This window comes from Tachysurus vachellii, chromosome 1, assembly GCF_030014155.1.
Source record: "Tachysurus vachellii isolate PV-2020 chromosome 1, HZAU_Pvac_v1, whole genome shotgun sequence".
Lineage (NCBI taxonomy): Eukaryota > Metazoa > Chordata > Actinopteri > Siluriformes > Bagridae > Tachysurus > Tachysurus vachellii.
This window is the reverse complement of record NC_083460.1, coordinates 40,203,811-40,222,321: the sequence shown is the minus strand read 5'-3', so window position 1 is coordinate 40,222,321 and position 18,511 is coordinate 40,203,811. Positions and strand designations below refer to the sequence as shown.

General features: G+C 39.4%; 3 protein-coding genes across 3 annotated transcripts in view; 1 reads left to right on the top strand and 2 right to left on the bottom strand.

Annotated features, from left to right (window-relative positions):
- tmppe (transmembrane protein with metallophosphoesterase domain) overlaps positions 1-18,511 on the top strand; it is a 298,028-nt gene that overhangs the window by 151,986 nt on the left and 127,531 nt on the right. The gene's annotated exons all lie outside the window — the stretch shown is intronic.
- On the bottom strand, positions 5,626-11,037 carry gfod2 (glucose-fructose oxidoreductase domain containing 2). The gene is made up of 4 exons (XM_060864743.1): positions 10,716-11,037; positions 9,050-9,420; positions 8,259-8,437; positions 5,626-7,425 (listed from the first exon to the last, which is right to left on the bottom strand). Exons 2-4 carry the CDS (start codon positions 9,300-9,302, stop codon positions 6,754-6,756), a joined length of 1,104 nt encoding a protein of 367 aa, XP_060720726.1. The 5' UTR covers positions 9,303-9,420; positions 10,716-11,037; the 3' UTR covers positions 5,626-6,753.
- cenpt (centromere protein T) overlaps positions 11,871-18,511 on the bottom strand; it is a 7,460-nt gene continuing 819 nt past the window's right edge. Inside the window, exons 2-13 of the mRNA XM_060864619.1 lie at positions 17,262-17,373; positions 17,037-17,181; positions 16,865-16,958; positions 16,636-16,772; positions 16,303-16,378; positions 15,360-15,511; positions 13,912-14,577; positions 12,929-13,366; positions 12,748-12,847; positions 12,513-12,665; positions 12,322-12,426; positions 11,871-12,234 (exon numbers count right to left, since the gene is read on the bottom strand). Coding sequence (XP_060720602.1) covers positions 12,105-12,234; positions 12,322-12,426; positions 12,513-12,665; positions 12,748-12,847; positions 12,929-13,366; positions 13,912-14,577; positions 15,360-15,511; positions 16,303-16,378; positions 16,636-16,772; positions 16,865-16,958; positions 17,037-17,181; positions 17,262-17,373 — 2,308 coding nt within the window. The 3' untranslated portion in view covers positions 11,871-12,104. The remainder of the gene's footprint in view (positions 12,235-12,321; positions 12,427-12,512; positions 12,666-12,747; positions 12,848-12,928; positions 13,367-13,911; positions 14,578-15,359; positions 15,512-16,302; positions 16,379-16,635; positions 16,773-16,864; positions 16,959-17,036; positions 17,182-17,261; positions 17,374-18,511) is intronic.

The window sequence follows — 18,511 nt, the reverse complement described above, 5'->3', positions numbered from 1 at the left end:
GTCCAAATCTCAAGTGCTTTATATCATTGGAATCCTTGGCTCATGACTTAAAAAACGTATATCTCCGATTTCATTTCCGCCTGAAAATTTTTTCGCTATAGCACATTTTGTCCGAAACCTACTTTTGCGAACTAGTCCTAGGTTTTTCGCCTGATCGAGACCAATCCAGTGCAGTAATATTCTCTGGAGTCTCAATGTCAATAATTTTCGAAATTTTGATTCAGGGTCCTTAAGGGGCCCCAAAACGGTCGGACTGTGAGGAGCCAGTTTTACTAAAATGTCAATAACTCAAGAACTAAATGATCAACACCAAACCTGGGACACATGTGAAAGAGGTCAAACTGAGGTCACAGTTCAAAAACCGCGGCGATTGTTTGTTCTTGTTCTCTCTCTCTCTCTCTTTGCTCCACTATCTATCTTTTCAGATCCCTACCATTGGACATCTCCTGTCAATCTTCATTATCCTGTGTGATATCACCCGTCGATCCACCAATCAACCAGAATCAGAATCAGGATTAGAATCAGAAACAGAGACAGAAACACAAGGAGAAAGATGTGTGCTAATTTGTTAGAGGGCTCTGTTGTTGTTCATTCAGTTTTAGTATGTCAGACTGTTCATGTATCCCAATTTCTTAGTTATTTTGTGTATGTGACTTGAGGGTCACTTTGTGTACGTGACTTGGGGGTCACTTTGTGTACGTGACTTGGGGGTCACTTTGTGTACGTGACTTGAGGGTCACTTTGGCCACGTTCACACTGCAGGTAAAAGTGGCCCAAATCCGATTTTTTTGGGGTCAAGTGACCAGGTCAGACTTCTTCAGGAGTAGTGTGAACACTCAAATCTTCTGTGAACACTTCCATATGTGGTCCTGAATCAGACCCAAATCTGATCTTTTCCAATGTGGCCGCAGTGTGAACAACCAAGGCGGATTTGATGCGACTTTTACGTCAATCTACATTGACATTCGTCACAATTATGCGCCGGCGAAACCTTTTCTTTTTTTTTTTTTTTTTTTGCCGGCGAAAACGTGACACAAACGTGACTGGTAACGTGTGTTAAGAGTGTTATATAAAGTGGTTACGTGAACCAGCTCATAATGCTTGCATTGAATACATCACATTATAGCATTACATGATATGTTTGCTTGCACCAGATGATACAATACTTCCTCCATAACCTCGCCAACTTTTTAGCGCAACGGCCTGCTGCGTGTGACGTCATTGTTATTGTTCGTTTGCGCATGCGGGTCAGTTCAAAACAGCAAACAGTTCACACTGGTATCTGATATAGGCCACATTTTAAAAGGTAATGTGAACAGGCAAAGAAAAAAATCAGATCTGAGCAAAATTTCCGAATTGAGCATTAAGACTTGCAGTGTGAACGTGGCTTTTGTGTACGTGACTTGCGGGTCACTTTGTGTACGTGACTTGCGGGTCACTTTGTGTACGTGACTTGCCGGTCACTTTGTGTACGTGACTTGCGGGTCACTTTGTGTACGTGACTTGCCGGTCACTTTGTGTACGTGACTTGCCGGTCACTTTGTGTACGTGACTTGCCGGTCACTTTGTGTACGTGACTTGCCGGTCACTTTGTGTACGTGACTTGCCGGTCACTTTGTGTACGTGACTTGCCGGTCACTCGTTCTGCATCTGGATGCTTGTGTTTCTTCGCTTTATGGATATGACTTTGTTTATTTTGGGGAAAACTGGACAGGTGAGGACTTCACATGACACATATTGTGCAACACGTTGGTAAGCTTTTCTGTATTAGAGACACTAGGTTAGGAGCGGGTGCCACCCTCTGTAACTTGCGGGTCACTTTGTGTATGTGACTTGCGGGTCACTTTGTGTATGTGACTTGTGGGTCACTTTGTGTATGTGACTTGTGGGTCACTTTGTGTATGTGAAAATCCTTTAAGGCCTTAAACTCCCTAAAGGCCTTAAACGCTTGAACCCCGGGAAATGCTGCTTGCAGCTTTAATTATTCTTATTATTAATAGTTTACTATTTAATTTGTGCCCAAACAATCCGTAAATTACATGTAATAAAATGTAAACTTTTAACTAACAATGAGGAAAAAATAAGGATCAGAAGCGTGATTATTATGTTAATATTTATTTTATTTATTTATTTTTATTTATTTATATTTTTGCCTTCAAAGCAAAAATAAACTTACAAAACATAACGTGATAAATCTTAAAAAGTGTGTTCTTACCATCATCAGTGTCTGATCTCACGAATGCTCTTGTAGCTGAACGATCACTAATCCCCCCACACACAATCACACATCTAGTGGAGAACCTTCATGAAAGAATGGAGCTGATTAGAAAAGCAAAATGAGGAGAATTAACTTTAAGAAGCTGGAAGACAACCTCAACCCTGACACAGATCCATCAGTGTCAAATATATCTGGGTCTGACATTTTCATATATCGTCGCTGTCGGGTGGAATCCTCATATCTCCAAAACCGTTATTTTTCAGGAAATGAAAAAAACGCCGTACCTTATATGCAGTGCACAGGGTTTAGTCCACGTTGCAGTGGATTGTCTTGCGCTAAATTTCTGTCCTCAGACGAGCACCAGAACTAGCGGGGGTCAAGATTTTTTTTTCTTTGAGCCCAGTGTTTTGAAGACATTTACAGTTGAGGCCAAAATTATTAGCCCCCTTATGAAATTAGACAAAACTCTTGATTTCTCCATGGAAATGACCATTAACGTGTTAATTAAAGTGTTTTATAGTGTGTTTGTTTCCAAAATAACAAAGACAAAATCTCCACTAAGTTTGATTAGGATATTTAATTGAAATAGTGAGTTGAAACAAGAAAGGGCAAAAATGAAACGTCCAAAATTATTAGCCCCCGGTCATTAATAGTCAATAGTGAACCCTTTCTGAGCCACAACTGACAACAACCTCTTAGAGTAGTTCTTTACTAGGTTGGCACAGGTTTCCTGAGGGATTTTAGCCCATTCTTCCATTGCAAATTGCTCCAGCTGGTCCAAATTACGTGATTTCCGAGCATGGACATTCACTTTGAGCACTCGCCACAGATTCTCAATAGGATTGAGGTCTGGGCTCTGTGCGGGCCACTCCAGGACCTTTGTTTTGGTATCCTTCAGGAACTGTTGGACCAATTTCGATGTATGCTTTGGGTCATTGTCTTGTTGGAAGACCCAGCGACGACCTAAGGCTAGACTACGAGCAGATTTCTGCATATTATCCCTCAAAATGTCAACATAATTTTCTTTTTTCATGATGCCATGCACCCGAACAAGGCTCCCTGTGCCTGAAGCTGCAAAACAGCCCCACAGCATGATGCTCCCACCACCATGTTTAACTGTGGGAACTGTGTTCTTAGGGTTGAAGGCCTCACCCTTTCTTCGCCAAACATAAGCAACATCCATGTGCCCAAACAGTTCCAGTTTAGTCTCATCAGACCAAAGCACAGACTCCCAAAACTCATCTTTACCTTTCAAATGTTCACGGGCAAACCTCAGTCTAGCTGTGATGTGCCGCTGTTTGAGTAAAGGGGTTCTTCTGGGACGATGGCCCTGAAGCCCACCACGATGAAGAGCCCTCACAACTGTGTTCCTTGAAACATCAACTCCAGAAGAGGCCAGGTCAGCAACAATCATCTTGGCAGATGTCTGGGGCATCTTGCTGATATCTCTGACTATTTTCCTCTCCAGGGTTCTTGAAATCTTGCGCTTACGACCACGCCCAGGTTTGTTTCTTACAGAATTTGTCTCCTTGTACTTGGCAATGATGCAACGTACGGCGGTTCTAGACACTGTGAAAAGCTTGGAAATGGCAGTATAGCCTTCCCCCTTATCATGAGCCTCCACTATCTTCTTTCTGAGCTCAAGACTGATTTCCTTTGTCTTTGGCATGGTGAGTAAAAGTAGTCTCTCCCAATAATGTGTTCAAGTGCCCTGTTCCTTGGAGTCCTTTAATGCTGATTGAATGCCCAGGTGTTGTTAGGAAGCCAATTGACTGCACAGGTGTGGTTTGAAAGCTGATTGATTAATTAGGTGTGTTTTGAAAGCTGATTGATTAATTGGGTGTGTTTTGAAAGCAAATATTCACAAGGGGCTAATATTTTTGACCACCCCATTTTCACTATATTTGATTATAAAGCAAGCCTAAAAATGTATTTTATATTCCAAAATGTACCAAAAGCTACTAAATAGCACTGGCGAATGTTTGATTATATCAAGTTTTATCAATGCTGCAAACATTGGAAAGATCTTTAGGAAAATGTTCCAAAATTCCTGGGGGGCTAATAATTTTGGCCTCAACTGTACCTCAGAAGACGTGTTGATTCGTTGATTTGTTTGTTAAGGAGAAATATGAGAATCTCTCCTGTGGAGTGAGGAAGAGGTGGACAGTTGAAGTGTCCAATGGAGTTATGAGATTTGCGCTCAAGCTATTTTCAAGACTTTAGATTGGTTAATAACTTGTAAAAATAACAGACCCACATGGGGACTGACCAATAGTATCGATATGTGAAAATATCTGAAATTGACCAAATTTGGACATACGAGGTTTCCGCCCAACAGCGACGATATATTCTAATTATTACGTGTTCTACTTTTTTCAGACGACTATACGGTAAATGTAAATCAGTCACTAAAGTTCTCTAGTCAAGAGACAAATCTTGTTACCTAGTCAAGAGACAATTACCGTTTACAATTAGTTCAAAATGCTGCTGACAGATTTCTTTTAAAAAAGCATAAAAGCGATCACATTACCCCTCTTCTGAGGACTCTTGACTGATTGCCTATTGAATACAGAATTCATTTTAAAATATTTTTATTTGTTTTTAAGTCCTTGCATAATCAAGCTCCTATTTATTTATCTGTATTATTGCATCCTTACTCTCCTAAGAAGCCTAAGATCAGGCAACCAGAACCTCCTCACTGTTCCCTTTTCAAAACTTAAGCGTAGACGGGATCGAGCTTTTTCAGCGATTGGGCCACAGTTTTGGAATGATTTGCATATCCATAGTTTTCCCTTTCATTTTAATTCTTCTTATTGTTCTTTAACTGTTCTTATTATTGCTTGTTTTAGTGTGTATTATTATATTGTTTAACTCTATTTTGTTTTCATTATCTGTTGTCTTAGTATAATTTTTTTCTGTGTATTTTTACTAACACTCTTATTGTACAGCACTTTGGTCATTCTTATGGCTGTTTTAAATGTGCTATATAAATAAAGTGAACTTGTTTTATACAAGAAAAATAAAGGATACTTATGTGAAAGATTATTCATAAAACCTGCTCTGGAAAATTGTTTCATTCATTTTAACACAAAACAGCAATGACAATTGCAATAAATTCTGAAGTATTTTATTAAACACTAAAAGGAACAATGTTCTCTCTCTCGCTCTCTCTCTTTCTCTCCCACTCATACACACACACACACACACACACACATACAGTTTCAGACAATAAATACATGCCGGAATCTTTGTGTATCGTTTTAGCCATCCTAGTTTCTAAAACAGCAGCCAACAATTCACAGCAAGTGTCATGTTACAGGATTTATCCAGGATGTTTATTGAACTGAGTAGCAGCATTGATGCTGTCTGTATGGCTCAGAAGAGGAACGTTGGAGAATCAGAGCACTGATCTCAACTCCAACGTTCCTCTTCTGAGCCATACAGACAGCATCAATGCTGCTACTTAGTTCAATAAACATCCTGGATAAATCCTGCAGAACTACACAGCTTAAAATGTTTAAATAAAATACAACAAATAAAAATATTCACAGCTGAAAACCTAGTTGTGTAGCTTATGGCGGAGAGTAAAGGTGAAACACACACACACACACACAGAGCGATTCCAGTGATATAACTCCAGTGTTTCTTCAGTTGGTATAGAAATGGTTTCACTCTAAAAGATAATCAGCTTTGAGAGCTTCTCACACAAAAGACAACAGAATGAAATCTTCACTTCCTGTTTGAAAGGTTTAAACTTCCCTCCAACACTTGGCTTTAATTTGAACTGATTTCATATATGTTATATGTACCAACCCAATAATAATGATTACTTTAACTTATAGAGCACATTTCTCAAATTCCAGATTTGTAAGAGAGATAATAACTATATAAGTTATGATACAGGGTTATGAGTGTTATGGTGTGAAATTTTCACTGCACTATAATCTAATCGCAGTCAGTATTCATCACAAATGTAAACACAAAGTCAGAAGCAGTATTGAGATGTGTGTGTGTGTGTTTGTGTATGTGGATCGTAGTGTATGATAAAGACAGGAATGTTCCTGGAGTGAAGACGTGTAGTGTGTTTACAGCAGGAGCACTGCATTGTGGGTAAGGTGGTGAATACTGTTTGTTTTGTATGCAGGTAATAGACAGAAAATCTGTATTTTGTGTAAATCACATGTGAAGTAACTGATCATACAGGGTGACATTGTAAAAAGTGTAATGTTGACGTTTATAAATCCCACTCTCATTTCTACAGGAGATGGTGAGAGAAATCTCAGTAAGCTGTCATACGACCTAAATAGTGATATGATTACGATCTGAGAAACACATCGTGTCTATCGGTTTTTGCTCTCCGGCTTAAACTCAAATTAACTTGAAGGTCAAGCGTCTGTTGTCTGTTGTGTGGAAAGCACTTTATGCCTCGGAATGCAGTGTTTAGCCTAAAACAGACTGCCATGTTAGCAGAGTCAACAAACACCGGATGTCTACAGCAGTGTAGTTTGTTAGCCGTTCGTCATTCAGTTGTCGCTTCAGTTCAGAGCGGTTCTGTGGTTCTGATTGGGATCTACATCCTCAGTTCTGACGTCCACGTTCTCCCACTCTCCAGTGCGGTTTGACCGTTTGATGGCGTCCACCACCGTCTGAACGTACAGCCCGTCCTCAAACGTGGACGCCATGGCGATGGGTTGTCGCACCCAGGACCGCCGGTCCTCCTGCGCCTGGAAGGACAGACGCAGCTGATTCACCATCGCTTTCAGTCCTGTGACCGAAGGCCCTGCCCCTGAGCTGTTGTCACATAAAAGAAGCTCCTCCCCCTCCATGCTGTTTCGTTGGCCATACAGCTCGGTGCTCCTGGCCACCAGTCTCCCAGACGATCCCACCAGCATGACCTCGTGAAGATCAGCGCCCGGAAGGTTAAAGTTCAACGTCACGTTGCAGACCACGCCCCCTGTTATGAGTAGCTGAAAACATGCATAGTCGTCAGCGGTGACGGAGCGAATGCCGCTGCCCGTGGCGCCGTGCCGCACGAAGGTCCTAAGCATGCCGTGAACACGTTCGGCCCGCTTCCCAGTCAGGTAGTTCAGGAGGTCGATGATGCAGGAACCTACTGTGTGCAGGCCACCGCCGCCCATCAGCTCCTCCCACGCCCAGCCATACGACTGGCTCAGCAACGAGCCGCCGTACACACGTGCTTCACACACCTGGAGAGAAAACAGGAAACTCAGGACCACTACACACTTCTCATCGCTTATCTTTCATCACATATAAATGCATTTGATCTGCAAATTTACAGCCAGTTATAATAATGAACGTTTTTTGCCTTTTAGCATATTTTCGCAAATTTAAAAACACGTCCATATCGTATGTTTTGATGTTTTTATACAAATTAAAGTAAGTGCACAATTACAGTTGGTGTAAAACCCCAAACATTTAGAGCAGGAAGTAAACACGAGGAGAGGAGCTTAATTTAAAAAAAAAAAAAAAAAAAAAAAATGATACCAATAAATAATAAAATCATTATTGTGTCTTTACATAATATGCCAAAAAAAAAAAAAATATTAATAAAGAGATAATTTAAAAAACCTCCATTATTATTTTCATTGTGTATTATTTTAATTATAATTATTAACAAATAAACTATCATCTAAAACCTTTTCAGTTCAGCCTAATAAAGTTTAGTATTATTTAAAAGTAATTCGTTTATTTAACTGAAAGAAAAAAACAACAAAGAAGGCATGTTTTGGAAAAATAACTAGTGACAGAATGGGGAGAGAGAACAGAAGAGATTTTGTACATACAGAAGATATAAAAGTTTACACACCCCCTGTTACAATGGCAGGATGTTTATTTTTCCCCTCGAATGTTTTTGGTTTGCTGAAGCACATTAAAGGTGGAATACGAGCTGAGAATGATTTGTCTTGGGTTCCTTTTGTGTACTTTTTATATGATCTGTAAATGCTGAGTGGGTTTCTCACATTCTGATGATAATCTACTGTGTAAACTCCTATGAACGGGTGTGAAAACGTGTGTTTACCTGCAGCGACCCGCAGTACCCCTCCGCAAGCAGCCGCTTCATCAGGACGAAGGCAGGCAGAAAGCGCAGAGCATTGTTCATGATGCTCATGAGCTGCGGGTAATACTGCGCCGCCGTCACCATCAAGCAGGCATCCGTTAGAGTAGCAGCCTGCTCGCTGATCACATTCTTTCCAATCCCTACAGAGACAGATAAGTTCTCAGATTACTTACAGGAGCTAAAATAAGAGCCGGGCTTCAGCAATGAGAAAAAAAAACCCCGCCTGTGCTTGATGTTTCATAACAACATCCCTCATTAATCATGCTGGACACAAACGAATGAATTAGAGAGCATTCACACAGACAGTGAGGCCGTCAAGGAGTTCCTGTGGTTTTATATATATATGGATTACGCGGTCACATTTAAATCAACTTGCAGTTCCATTAGGACAAAAATATTGGCACCCTATGAAGCAGGGCGGGTTATTGTGTGTCTGTGGTAACTGTCGTGCTGCGGTGTTTGTAAATCAGACATTTAAATCTGGTGGTAAATTTTAGTTCATGATGTGATAAATGAGGTTCATTCTGAGGTTCTGAACCCAAGTTATCAGCACAATCTTTTTTAAATGAAATGTTGAGGAAACAATTTGTCAACAAGGGAAGAACAATTGTGTGTGTGTGCATGCATGTCTGCGTGCCTGTGTGTGTGTGAGAGTACAGAACTGGGTGCGGTTTAGGAAGGAACACAACCCAATCGGTTCATTACACAGACAGCCAAGATAAAGAACATGAGAGACGAGTATAAAATCTTACCCAATGCCTTCACTGCGATCTGGCGTGTGTGTGGCGGTGGCGTCAGAATGCACACGAGGTGGACTTCCTGCCGCAGCAGGACGTCGTCTGATTGGCTGGTAGAGAATGGGATGTTGAGCTCATTTGCCAGACGTTCCGCTTCCTCCTGTGTCCGGCCCCAGACGGCCTGAACAGGAAATCCTTCCGCCTGCAGTAAGGGCACCAGGGAGCGTACAGTCTGCCCTGTTCCAAACACACCCACACCCGGCAACATTCTACTCAACACAGACACACACTCTCACACACACACACACCTGCTGCACTCACGCTCTCTCAGCCATTACACATATGTCCTGTTTGAAGCTGAAGCTCCAACCAATCAGGGGATAATCCTACAGAGTGAGAGAGAGTGAGAGAGAGAGTGAGAGAGAGAGAGAGAGAGAGAGAGAGAGAGAGAGGGCACATATAATTCTGAACACAGTAAAAATTTTCAACAGAAGCGAATTAATTAGAAAATTCATTCACGCAGTTAAGAAACGGTACAGTGACTGAGGTCATGACTAAATGACTGACATATTTCTGACAAACCACATAACCTCCACCTATGTCATGATGGTTTAAAGATAATTTACAGAATCTACACTGATCTCGGTCCACACCCTCATCCTCCACATCCCCGTTAACTGTCCTATTAACCTAACACCACCTCAAATTTTCTATATCATCTAATAACCCCAACACCACCTCAAATAGTCTATCATCTAATAACCCCAACACCACTACAAATAGTCTATCATCTAATAACCCCAACACCACCTCAAATAGTCTATCCTCTTATAAACCCAACACCACCTCAAATAGTTTATCATCTAATAACCCCAACACAACCAACACATCACCTGACCTTCACAGCTGGAAAATAAATACAGTACAGAAGCTGAAGAAACCAATCTAAAATGACAATTAAGCTAAAATACACCCATATCTACGGATAAAAGATATAAACTTAATTTTTTTAAATAAAAAAAAAAGATGTAAATCACATCCACAAATCAGTATAATTGAACATTTTTAAATCTACTTGCACTTGCATTTTTAATTAAAGATATATTTACAAAAACAATAAATAACTGGTCAGAATGCCTTCGTGTCAAGAACATTAGATTTCTGTTCAAAAAGATATATTCTGTAACGTTGCTAAAAAGCAATTAATAATTCTGTAAAATAATAATAATAAAATAATTCTATAAAAAATAAGGGTGAAAATTCTATAAAAAAAAATAATAATAATTCTATAAATAATAATTCTATAAAAATGATAAAAAAAATAATTCTATTAAAAAACATAATTCTATAAAAATAATAATAATAATAATAATAACAATATTAATAATAATAATAAATAATTCTATAAAAGAAATTCTATAAAAATAATATTTTTAAAAATTCTATAAAAAAATTAATAATTAAAATAATTCTATAAAAAATAATTCTATAAAAATATGGATGGTTTGGTATAATAATAATAATAATAATAATAATAATAATAATAATAATAATAATGATGAATTTTGTGTGAGAATATCGTTAGCTAGGCTAGTGATTAGCATGCTAGCTAGCTAGCTAAAACATTTGACCATGTTTTGCGGTGTAAATGTTAAACACACCTTTAAACATTTTTACTCACCTAAATTACTTTTCGGAAATCTTTGTTTCGACCCGGAAATCTTTTTTTTTTTTTTGTTGCTTTTCTTGTGGATAAAATCTCCCGAGTAGAAACTTGCCTAGCATTCGGGTCGCCTCCCCTCCTCAGATCAGACCAGACCAGATCAGATCAGATCAGATCAGGACAAACTCACTTTTCCTCAGGAAAATAAAAAGCTCTTATTCAGGTCACGTCATTCAGACAGGGTTCACACTTGTGCACCTTTAGGTAGTGATGCTGTGTTGTGTTATTAATCGCAGTAACAGCGGTTTCTGATCACCACAAACAGGTCAAGCTAGGAGAGTTCGCGCATGCGCAACACGAATGTGCTTTGCCACGCCCATTCGGTTGAAATATCTATTATTGTTTGCATACATGTGGCTTTATTATTTATTTATTTCATCATTCACACGTGATACACCTGTATACATCTAACACGGGTCACTGGTGTACCTCATATGATGCACTGCACAAAGTATTGGCACCCTCTACCCTGTCCATTAGCAGGGGCTTAAACATTATACTCATGAGAACATACAGAGGATCTTGTTAAAATATGACCTTGAAAGTTCACACTTGATTGAAAATTAAAAAAAAAAAAAAAATCTGCAAGAATTAAAAAGAAAAAGAAACAAAAAAAAAAACAATTGCAATAAATTTATTTCTTTAATGTGGAAGGTAAATAAATTGTGCATAAGCCCAGTTTATTCACTTACAACTTTCAGTCATTTGCTGGACGAAAGAAGAAAAAGGATTCTGAAGATCTAAATAAAAATCTAAACCTTGTTCCCTAGTTTCAGTATTATTGATAAACCAGGTACAGCAGCATTAGTGGACATGTTTGGGTTTGAAACATCTCAGCATCAATGCGGAGTTGCTCACTCGTGCTAACGTGATGCAGTTTCCCTTCAACGTACACCGTGATCTTGTGTTTTTCCTCCTCTGTCACATCTGACACACAAGGTAGAGGCTTGTATTAGAGCAATGAATAAAAACACTGAAATCTCCAGGACAAGCAGTGGGAAATCTGTACACTGGTGAACCCAGTAGGGGTGCCGATACTTTTGCACAGCACAACAGATGGAATAGGTAGGTGGACATGATGAGTGTATTAAAAAACAAACAACAACAAAAAAGTTCACAGCAGCATATTTAAAGCTTTATTTATAATCTTCACTTGAAACAATGTACAAAGGGAACACAAAATAAGTCCATCTGCAACCTCAGCAGGTTAAATAGTACAAATTCTAATTATTTTTGCAAAAAAAAACAAAAAAAACTTTGATTGGAAATAGACAATAAAAGGAAAGTAAATTAGATTTATGAACAATGGGGGAGAGAGAGAGAGAGAGCGCGCATGACTTGTGTAGTTTATCTCCGTCGATCAGGCACGACTTTATTTCCGCTGGTTGCGACAGGGATGAGCAGCTTCCTGTATTCGAGTGGGAGGAACTTCTCGATCAACACATTGACCGGAGTGCTGTCTGTCACAAAGCCCTGTCTACAAAAAGCAACAGATTACTTGATCCACATGTGTATTTACTTTAAAAATAAATAAATAAATAGTAAGACAGCCTTCAGAACAAACCTTCTCATGAGGAGCTCAACATCCTCGACCTCGATGGTTTTCCTCTTTGCGTGAGCTGAATACACCTCCAGATCGTCGGCCATACGATCAAAATACCTCTTCAGACTGAGACAAGACACAGAATCAGCGACCAACTGCGAGCGTTTATCAACTTTCATTTCATTGTCAAAATCTTCATCTTATCGGCTTACATGTCACTGATGACGGGATAGACGTCGCCTGCAACCTTAGTTTTAGCAAAGTGTTTAAACACGCTCATGACATAGCTCTTCGGGAGGACGCCGGCGGCAGCGGATGACCGAGGCTGACGTTTTTGGCGTGGCTTCACGACCTTTGAGGCAGGACTGAGAATATGAAACAGAGTGAGCTTTTTACAGGATCTAATCCCAAAACCTGTTTATTGATTGAAGATTATGAATCAGTTACCCAGCATTCAAAGCTCTGAGGATGGCAGGTGTGGCCAGAGCACCGGGAGTAGATACCTGCTTCCTTTGCCTAATAAAACTTGGAGTTTGCATCGAGAGCTCTGTGACAATATATAAATATGTTAAAGGTAAATAAAAACAAATATATAAAAGGAGCGATATGTAAAGAAAAAAAGTCCCACCTTCACTCTGTGCATCTTCCTCTTCATGTTGCAGCAGCTCCTCTTCCTGTTCTTCAAACTCCTCCTGTTGCTGATCTTCCTCCATCTCCTCTTCCTGTTGCTGCTCCTCCTCCACCTCCTCTTCCTGCTCCTCCTCCACCTCCTCTTCCTGTTGCTGCTCTTCCTCCACCTCCTCTTCCTGTTGCTGCTCTTCCTCCACCTCCTCAAAGTCCACAGTGGGGCTAACATGAACAGACACCACAACTTCCTCGCTTTCCACCTGGTCGAGATCCTGAATGAATTCCACATCAATATTCTGCACCAAACTGTCCTGCTGTGTCTCAGATGATGAAGGCTTTGTGGTGTCGACAGCGGAGGGAGACGCAAGGCTGCGATTAGGTTCGTCCGCCACGCTAGCTAATTCTTTCGGCACAGTTCCAGTGGTGAAATTCTGCAGCTCTACACAAGAGACAAGGACTCCCAGTTAGACCCGAGTGTGTGTGAATACCACAGAAAAAAATATTTCTCTGCACTGAAAGAAAATGGTCCGAAAAAAAACTACAAAACCACTAGAAATGAAGGTCAAAGCTACTCTTTCATTAAACTTTTCAGTTTAATGCGTTTGTGTACAGGTGTAGTTTAAAGTTTCATATTGGAGATAAACTACCCTTTTTTTATTTCTTTTGTTTTAAATCCTGAGGTAGAATTTAAAAAGTTCCGCCTGAAGTTTAACAAGTGTAGCATTGATATATCTTTATCATAAAAACAGCAGTATATATGAATATGTAGGAGAGTGCAAAAACGTAACAGACAGATGATCACAGTCGTCATTACCATGTATTTATGATTAACAATCTAACTTGTAAAAAGCAACATCTATATCTAAAGCTGGTTCTGTTACGAGACCGTAAACCAATAATGCTTAAACAGTGACATCACAAACTGAGACAAGTAGCTCTGCCCCAAAGCAGTACAACACAATTTCCCGTCTGATGATGACTCACGTTTCTCTGTGGGATCCTGATCCATCCCGAGGCTCTTCGTACCTCTGACTCTTGCCATCACTCCAGGCCTTAAAGCTCCGCCTTCAGAGCGGTACACTCGCCGCGTGATTTGCTGAGGCAGATGAGATGACTGTTCCCCCTGAAAGCTTTCATCTTCTCTCTGGTACATTTCTTCCAGCTGAGCTTCAGGTATCAGAGACTCCTCCTGCTCCTGCACTCGAGGCTGAGACACGCACTCCCCCATGGCCTGGGTCGGAGCGAACGGGATATCCTCAGGACTCAAAGATGTGGACTCTTTCTCTTGTGATGGAGGAAACATATCCACTTCGTCCTCCTCTTCCTGACACTGAGAATCCGGTTCCGGGTGTTCTGAAGGATCTGGTTGAGGTTTAGAGATGTTACTCTCACGCATCTTTTCCTGATCTTGAGCGCTTTCTTGAAGTTCTTCTCCTACACCACCATCATCTCTCTTCATCTCATTCTTCGTAACCCCTCCATCGGTGTCTCTCGACTCGGACTCGGCGGTCTGTGGATGGGCGTAGAGCTCCGTGTTGCTCATCATCATGTCTGTGGTGAGCTCCGGCACCGTGACGTTACTTAACCCCAGAGTGAACTTCTGCCAGGCAGAGTCCTGAAGAGTTCTTCCATCCTGCACTACTGTATAATCTGACAAACCAAATCAACAAAAAGACAAAAAAGAAGGTGCATAAAATAGGTGAAAATAATATGATGATTATGTCATAAGACATTTTCTCTTTTTTTTTTTTTTTAAACAAATAATCCGACTACCTGGAAGCAGCTAAAATATGATAATATTTTTACCCAATATATATAGTATAAAATTGTACAATTAAAAGATTATTTAAGAAATACTACATGATACACGTTTTATTTAAATAATCATTTAAAAGCATGTTATGGTAAAAAGTTAATATTAATTTAATACTTAAAAATGGTCAAATATATAGAACAAATTAGTTATATTTTTGTTGATATTTTAAAAATCATAAAACAAATCCGTTATAAATTAATAAATAAGTGTCATTATTATATGACAATACAATAAATTGCACAGCTTTCTGATAAAGTGTAAATCAGACGTTTTTTATAATGATTTTTAGCCTATATTTTCCATGGGTGCCAATAATTCTGGAGTCGGCTATATACATTTTAGTAAGTGATGAAATCAGAACACACGTTTATAAATAAATGTCTCTAAAGAAAACTTCACATATTGATGATACACACTTTTGTTTTTTTAAATATCAGTGGAGTCCCTGTAGGAATCTTTGTGAATGAGCTGTTGCTATAGAAACGACAACGAAGTAGGAGAGCGCAGCATTAATTCTAATGAACACTGATGTGCAGCCCTACAGTCAGAGCTGTCATAGAGAATGAATCAACATTTTCTGACCAATCAGAGGTCGTGAATGAGATCAGTGCAGCACCTTGGTCGTTCTGTCTCTCTAAACGTTTCTGAACGGCTTCGTCAAAGGCGTCTACAGAAAGCTGCTTCCGTCGTCCGGCCGCTTTTCGCTTCAGACCCCCTCTCTCGGACTGAAGGCTCACGAACGGAGTCTTTAAGGTGAGGCTGAGGACGCTGAGACAAGGACAAAACGATATGCGTGCATGAAAAAAAGCAAAAAGGAAATCGATTAAGACTCAGCTAATCCTAGGTATCATTTGTGTGTGAAGACAGGAAATAAAAACTATAAATATAGAAAATAAATAAATGCCACTCATTAAAATTCGTCATATGCGCATTAATATTCATAACAAGCTTTTTAAAAATTAAAATAGAAATTTTAAAAACTCTAAAAAAAAAAAAAAAAAAGTCATTAAACAGCCCTAGTCTGGAACCTGTGGCTTTTATTTTGTTATAAAATAACCACAATAAAATTTCTGATTTTGTTTATCAATAAGAAAAAAAAAGAAAAAAAAAAAAGTTTGCTACACATAAGTTTAGGCCTAAATACTGTGAATAATTATAAGCATGAAAATAATCAGACTGACAAAGATAAGAAAGTAATTTGCTGTCATTTTCTTGTGAAATTACTATTCTAAAGTGAATACGATCCCATCTCCATCGCAGTAAACACAAGCAGCTTGATTTGTCTTCAATTGTAAAAGAATTATTATCTGTTGGATCACAACAGATGCACAAAGACAAAAATATAAGACAGAAGAAGCACTTGTGAAGCCAAAGAATAAAGCAAAAGTACTAAAATTGTCAGATGACCACAGAGTTAATCAGATGCTCTAAGCGTAACAAAAAAGAAAACTCATGTAGTAGAAGCTGTTAGAGATTATAGATTAATTACCCCACTACCCTGTGTAAAACTACCAAAAAAAGCCCTGAGTGACCAATTAAAATCTGCCAGAATGGTTTACCTTTTGGAACCAGCAGAGAGATCCTGCTCCTTAGTGACATCCGAATTCTCCTGTGAGACCTCCATCTCTTCTTCACCTGAAATAAAATAACATCCATTTGTTTACTGTTTAGTCTTCTGCACTAATGTCATTTCCTCCTGCTGCTGTAAATCAGTCTAATTTACTGCTTCTGTGTTATGATTAAAACTGTATTAAACTTAAATACATAGAACGGTTAGTAATCAAATCACGACACTGATCAGATCCCATAAATTAATATTGTCTTATAAATCTCATCCTGGCTCTTTCTGTACAAAACTGAACAGAAGTTAATGATGCTCTATGATACAGAACCTGATGGCTGGTCCAGCTGTTTCTCGAAAACAGAGACGTTAAAAGTGGGCGGCGGCCTCCGGCGGCTCAACCCCTGGATCATGTGAGTCAGCGGCTCTGTGGCTAAATCAGGCAGCTCGAGTCCTGACATGCCATCACTGAAACACACACACACACACTTAGTCTTAGTGTTTATTTTTCACAGGAATGTGCTTTACAAGTATTATAAGTAGATGATAGACACGCCCACCTGCGTCTGTTGCTATGGATACTGGCCTCGTCAATGTGCTGAACTGCTTCAGGTACAGCAGTCTGACCAGACAGCAGCAGAGACGCCTCAGATTCTGAAAAGCACAACAAAATTCAGGAGGAGTTCACCAAGCACATGTGACATCCGAGCAAAGCGCCTCTTCTGCACTCACCGGTCTGGATAATGCCCCTGAGCAGCCCGCGAGGTGTGACGTCATCATCGTACAGTGCAGGAGAGGGAAGCACTGCCGGTGTCCTCAGCGTCTTGCCCTCAGACCTCGCACGTTTACTGGGTGGAAGTGGAGACTGAGCAGCGGTCTGGACAAAGATGAGATTTCAATGTAATCTCCTAGAACAGTCAAACCGCGTAAACATACATCCAAAAAAATGAGGCGTACCTCATGGAGCTTCTGCTTGAGCTTGTGACGAAGAGCGACGTGAGGCGTCTCAGGAGTGTTCCTCAGCCTGGAGCTCCTCCGTGCACGTGACAATTGCTGATCATGAGACTTGCTGAAAGACAAGAAGATCCATTAACTACATAAAAAAATAAAATCCATGTTAAACAATGTTATTGTGTGTATTGTAATAGGCGTAAGTATATACAGTTTACATAATAGTAATTACTTTCTCCTTTTAAGTGTTTAGAGAAGTTTGTGTGGTCTGAAAAAATGGCCCAAGTTGAATTTAATTATTATTACATACAAGGTAAGAGTGTATGTAATGATTGCTTGGTTCCATAAGATGCTCCTGCAGCAACACTTCTGCATGTGCATGTTGTCCATCTCTCAAGTTTACTACTCTTTTCCTAAGACTCTTTTCTGTTCTGGCACAGAGGTGGTGGAATAAACTTCCCCTAGAGGTCCAGACAGCTGAGTCACTGGATATTTTCAGACGGACGGTTGAAGATCTACTTATTCATGAAACACTTCAACTAGCACTTTCTTCCCTTTTTGTTGTACTTAACAACTTAAAAACACAACAACAACTTAAAAAAAACAATAAAAGAAAAAACTTTGAACAGTGATTTAGTCTCATGGTATCTTAAGTCTGTAACCTAGTGAACCACAGTGAAAGTATTGAATGATAGACTTAAAAGCCAAATGCTGTAAATGTAAATGTTAAAACTTTAATACCGAAAAGAATGAAACGGTTCAAAAGTTTGCATCCCCTTTCCTGGGTCTGATGTAAATTTGATCTGTTGGTCTGGTGTACTTTTGAGTCTCATACATATATTCAGTTCAATTCAATTCAAGGTTATTTCTATAGCGCTTTTTACAATTGACATTGTCTCAAAGCAGCTTTACAGAACATAAACATAGAAGAAAAGGTTATTATAAAGAATAATATAAAGATTAATAGAATACAAAAATTCCAGATTAATATTAGATATATCTAAATGTGTTTGTATTTATCCCCAAAGAGCAGGTCTGAGGTGACTCAGGTGACTGTGGTGAGGAAAAACTCCCTTAGATGGTAAAGGAAGGAACCTTGAGAGGAACCAGACTCAAAGGGGAACCTCATCCTCATCTGGGTGACACTGGAGGGTGTGATTATAAATATACAGTCTGCTAAAAGTTCACACACACGTGTATATGTATATTGTGTGTGTGTGTGTGTGTGTGTGTGTGTGTATATATATATATATATA

What these genes read in the sequence shown, in the direction of transcription:
- gfod2 (XM_060864743.1), bottom strand. Translation starts at nt 9,302, where the DNA reads ATGTTGCCGGGTGTGGGTGTGTTTGGAACAGGGCAGACTGTACGCTCC. An exon ending in GATCGCAGTGAAGGCATTGG is followed by an intron (nt 8,438 to 9,049) that starts GTAAGATTTTAT and finishes CTGTCTCTGTAG; the next exon opens with GGATTGGAAAGAATGTGATC. An exon ending in GGTACTGCGGGTCGCTGCAG is followed by an intron (nt 7,426 to 8,258) that starts GTAAACACACGT and finishes TTTTCTCTCCAG; the next exon opens with GTGTGTGAAGCACGTGTGTA.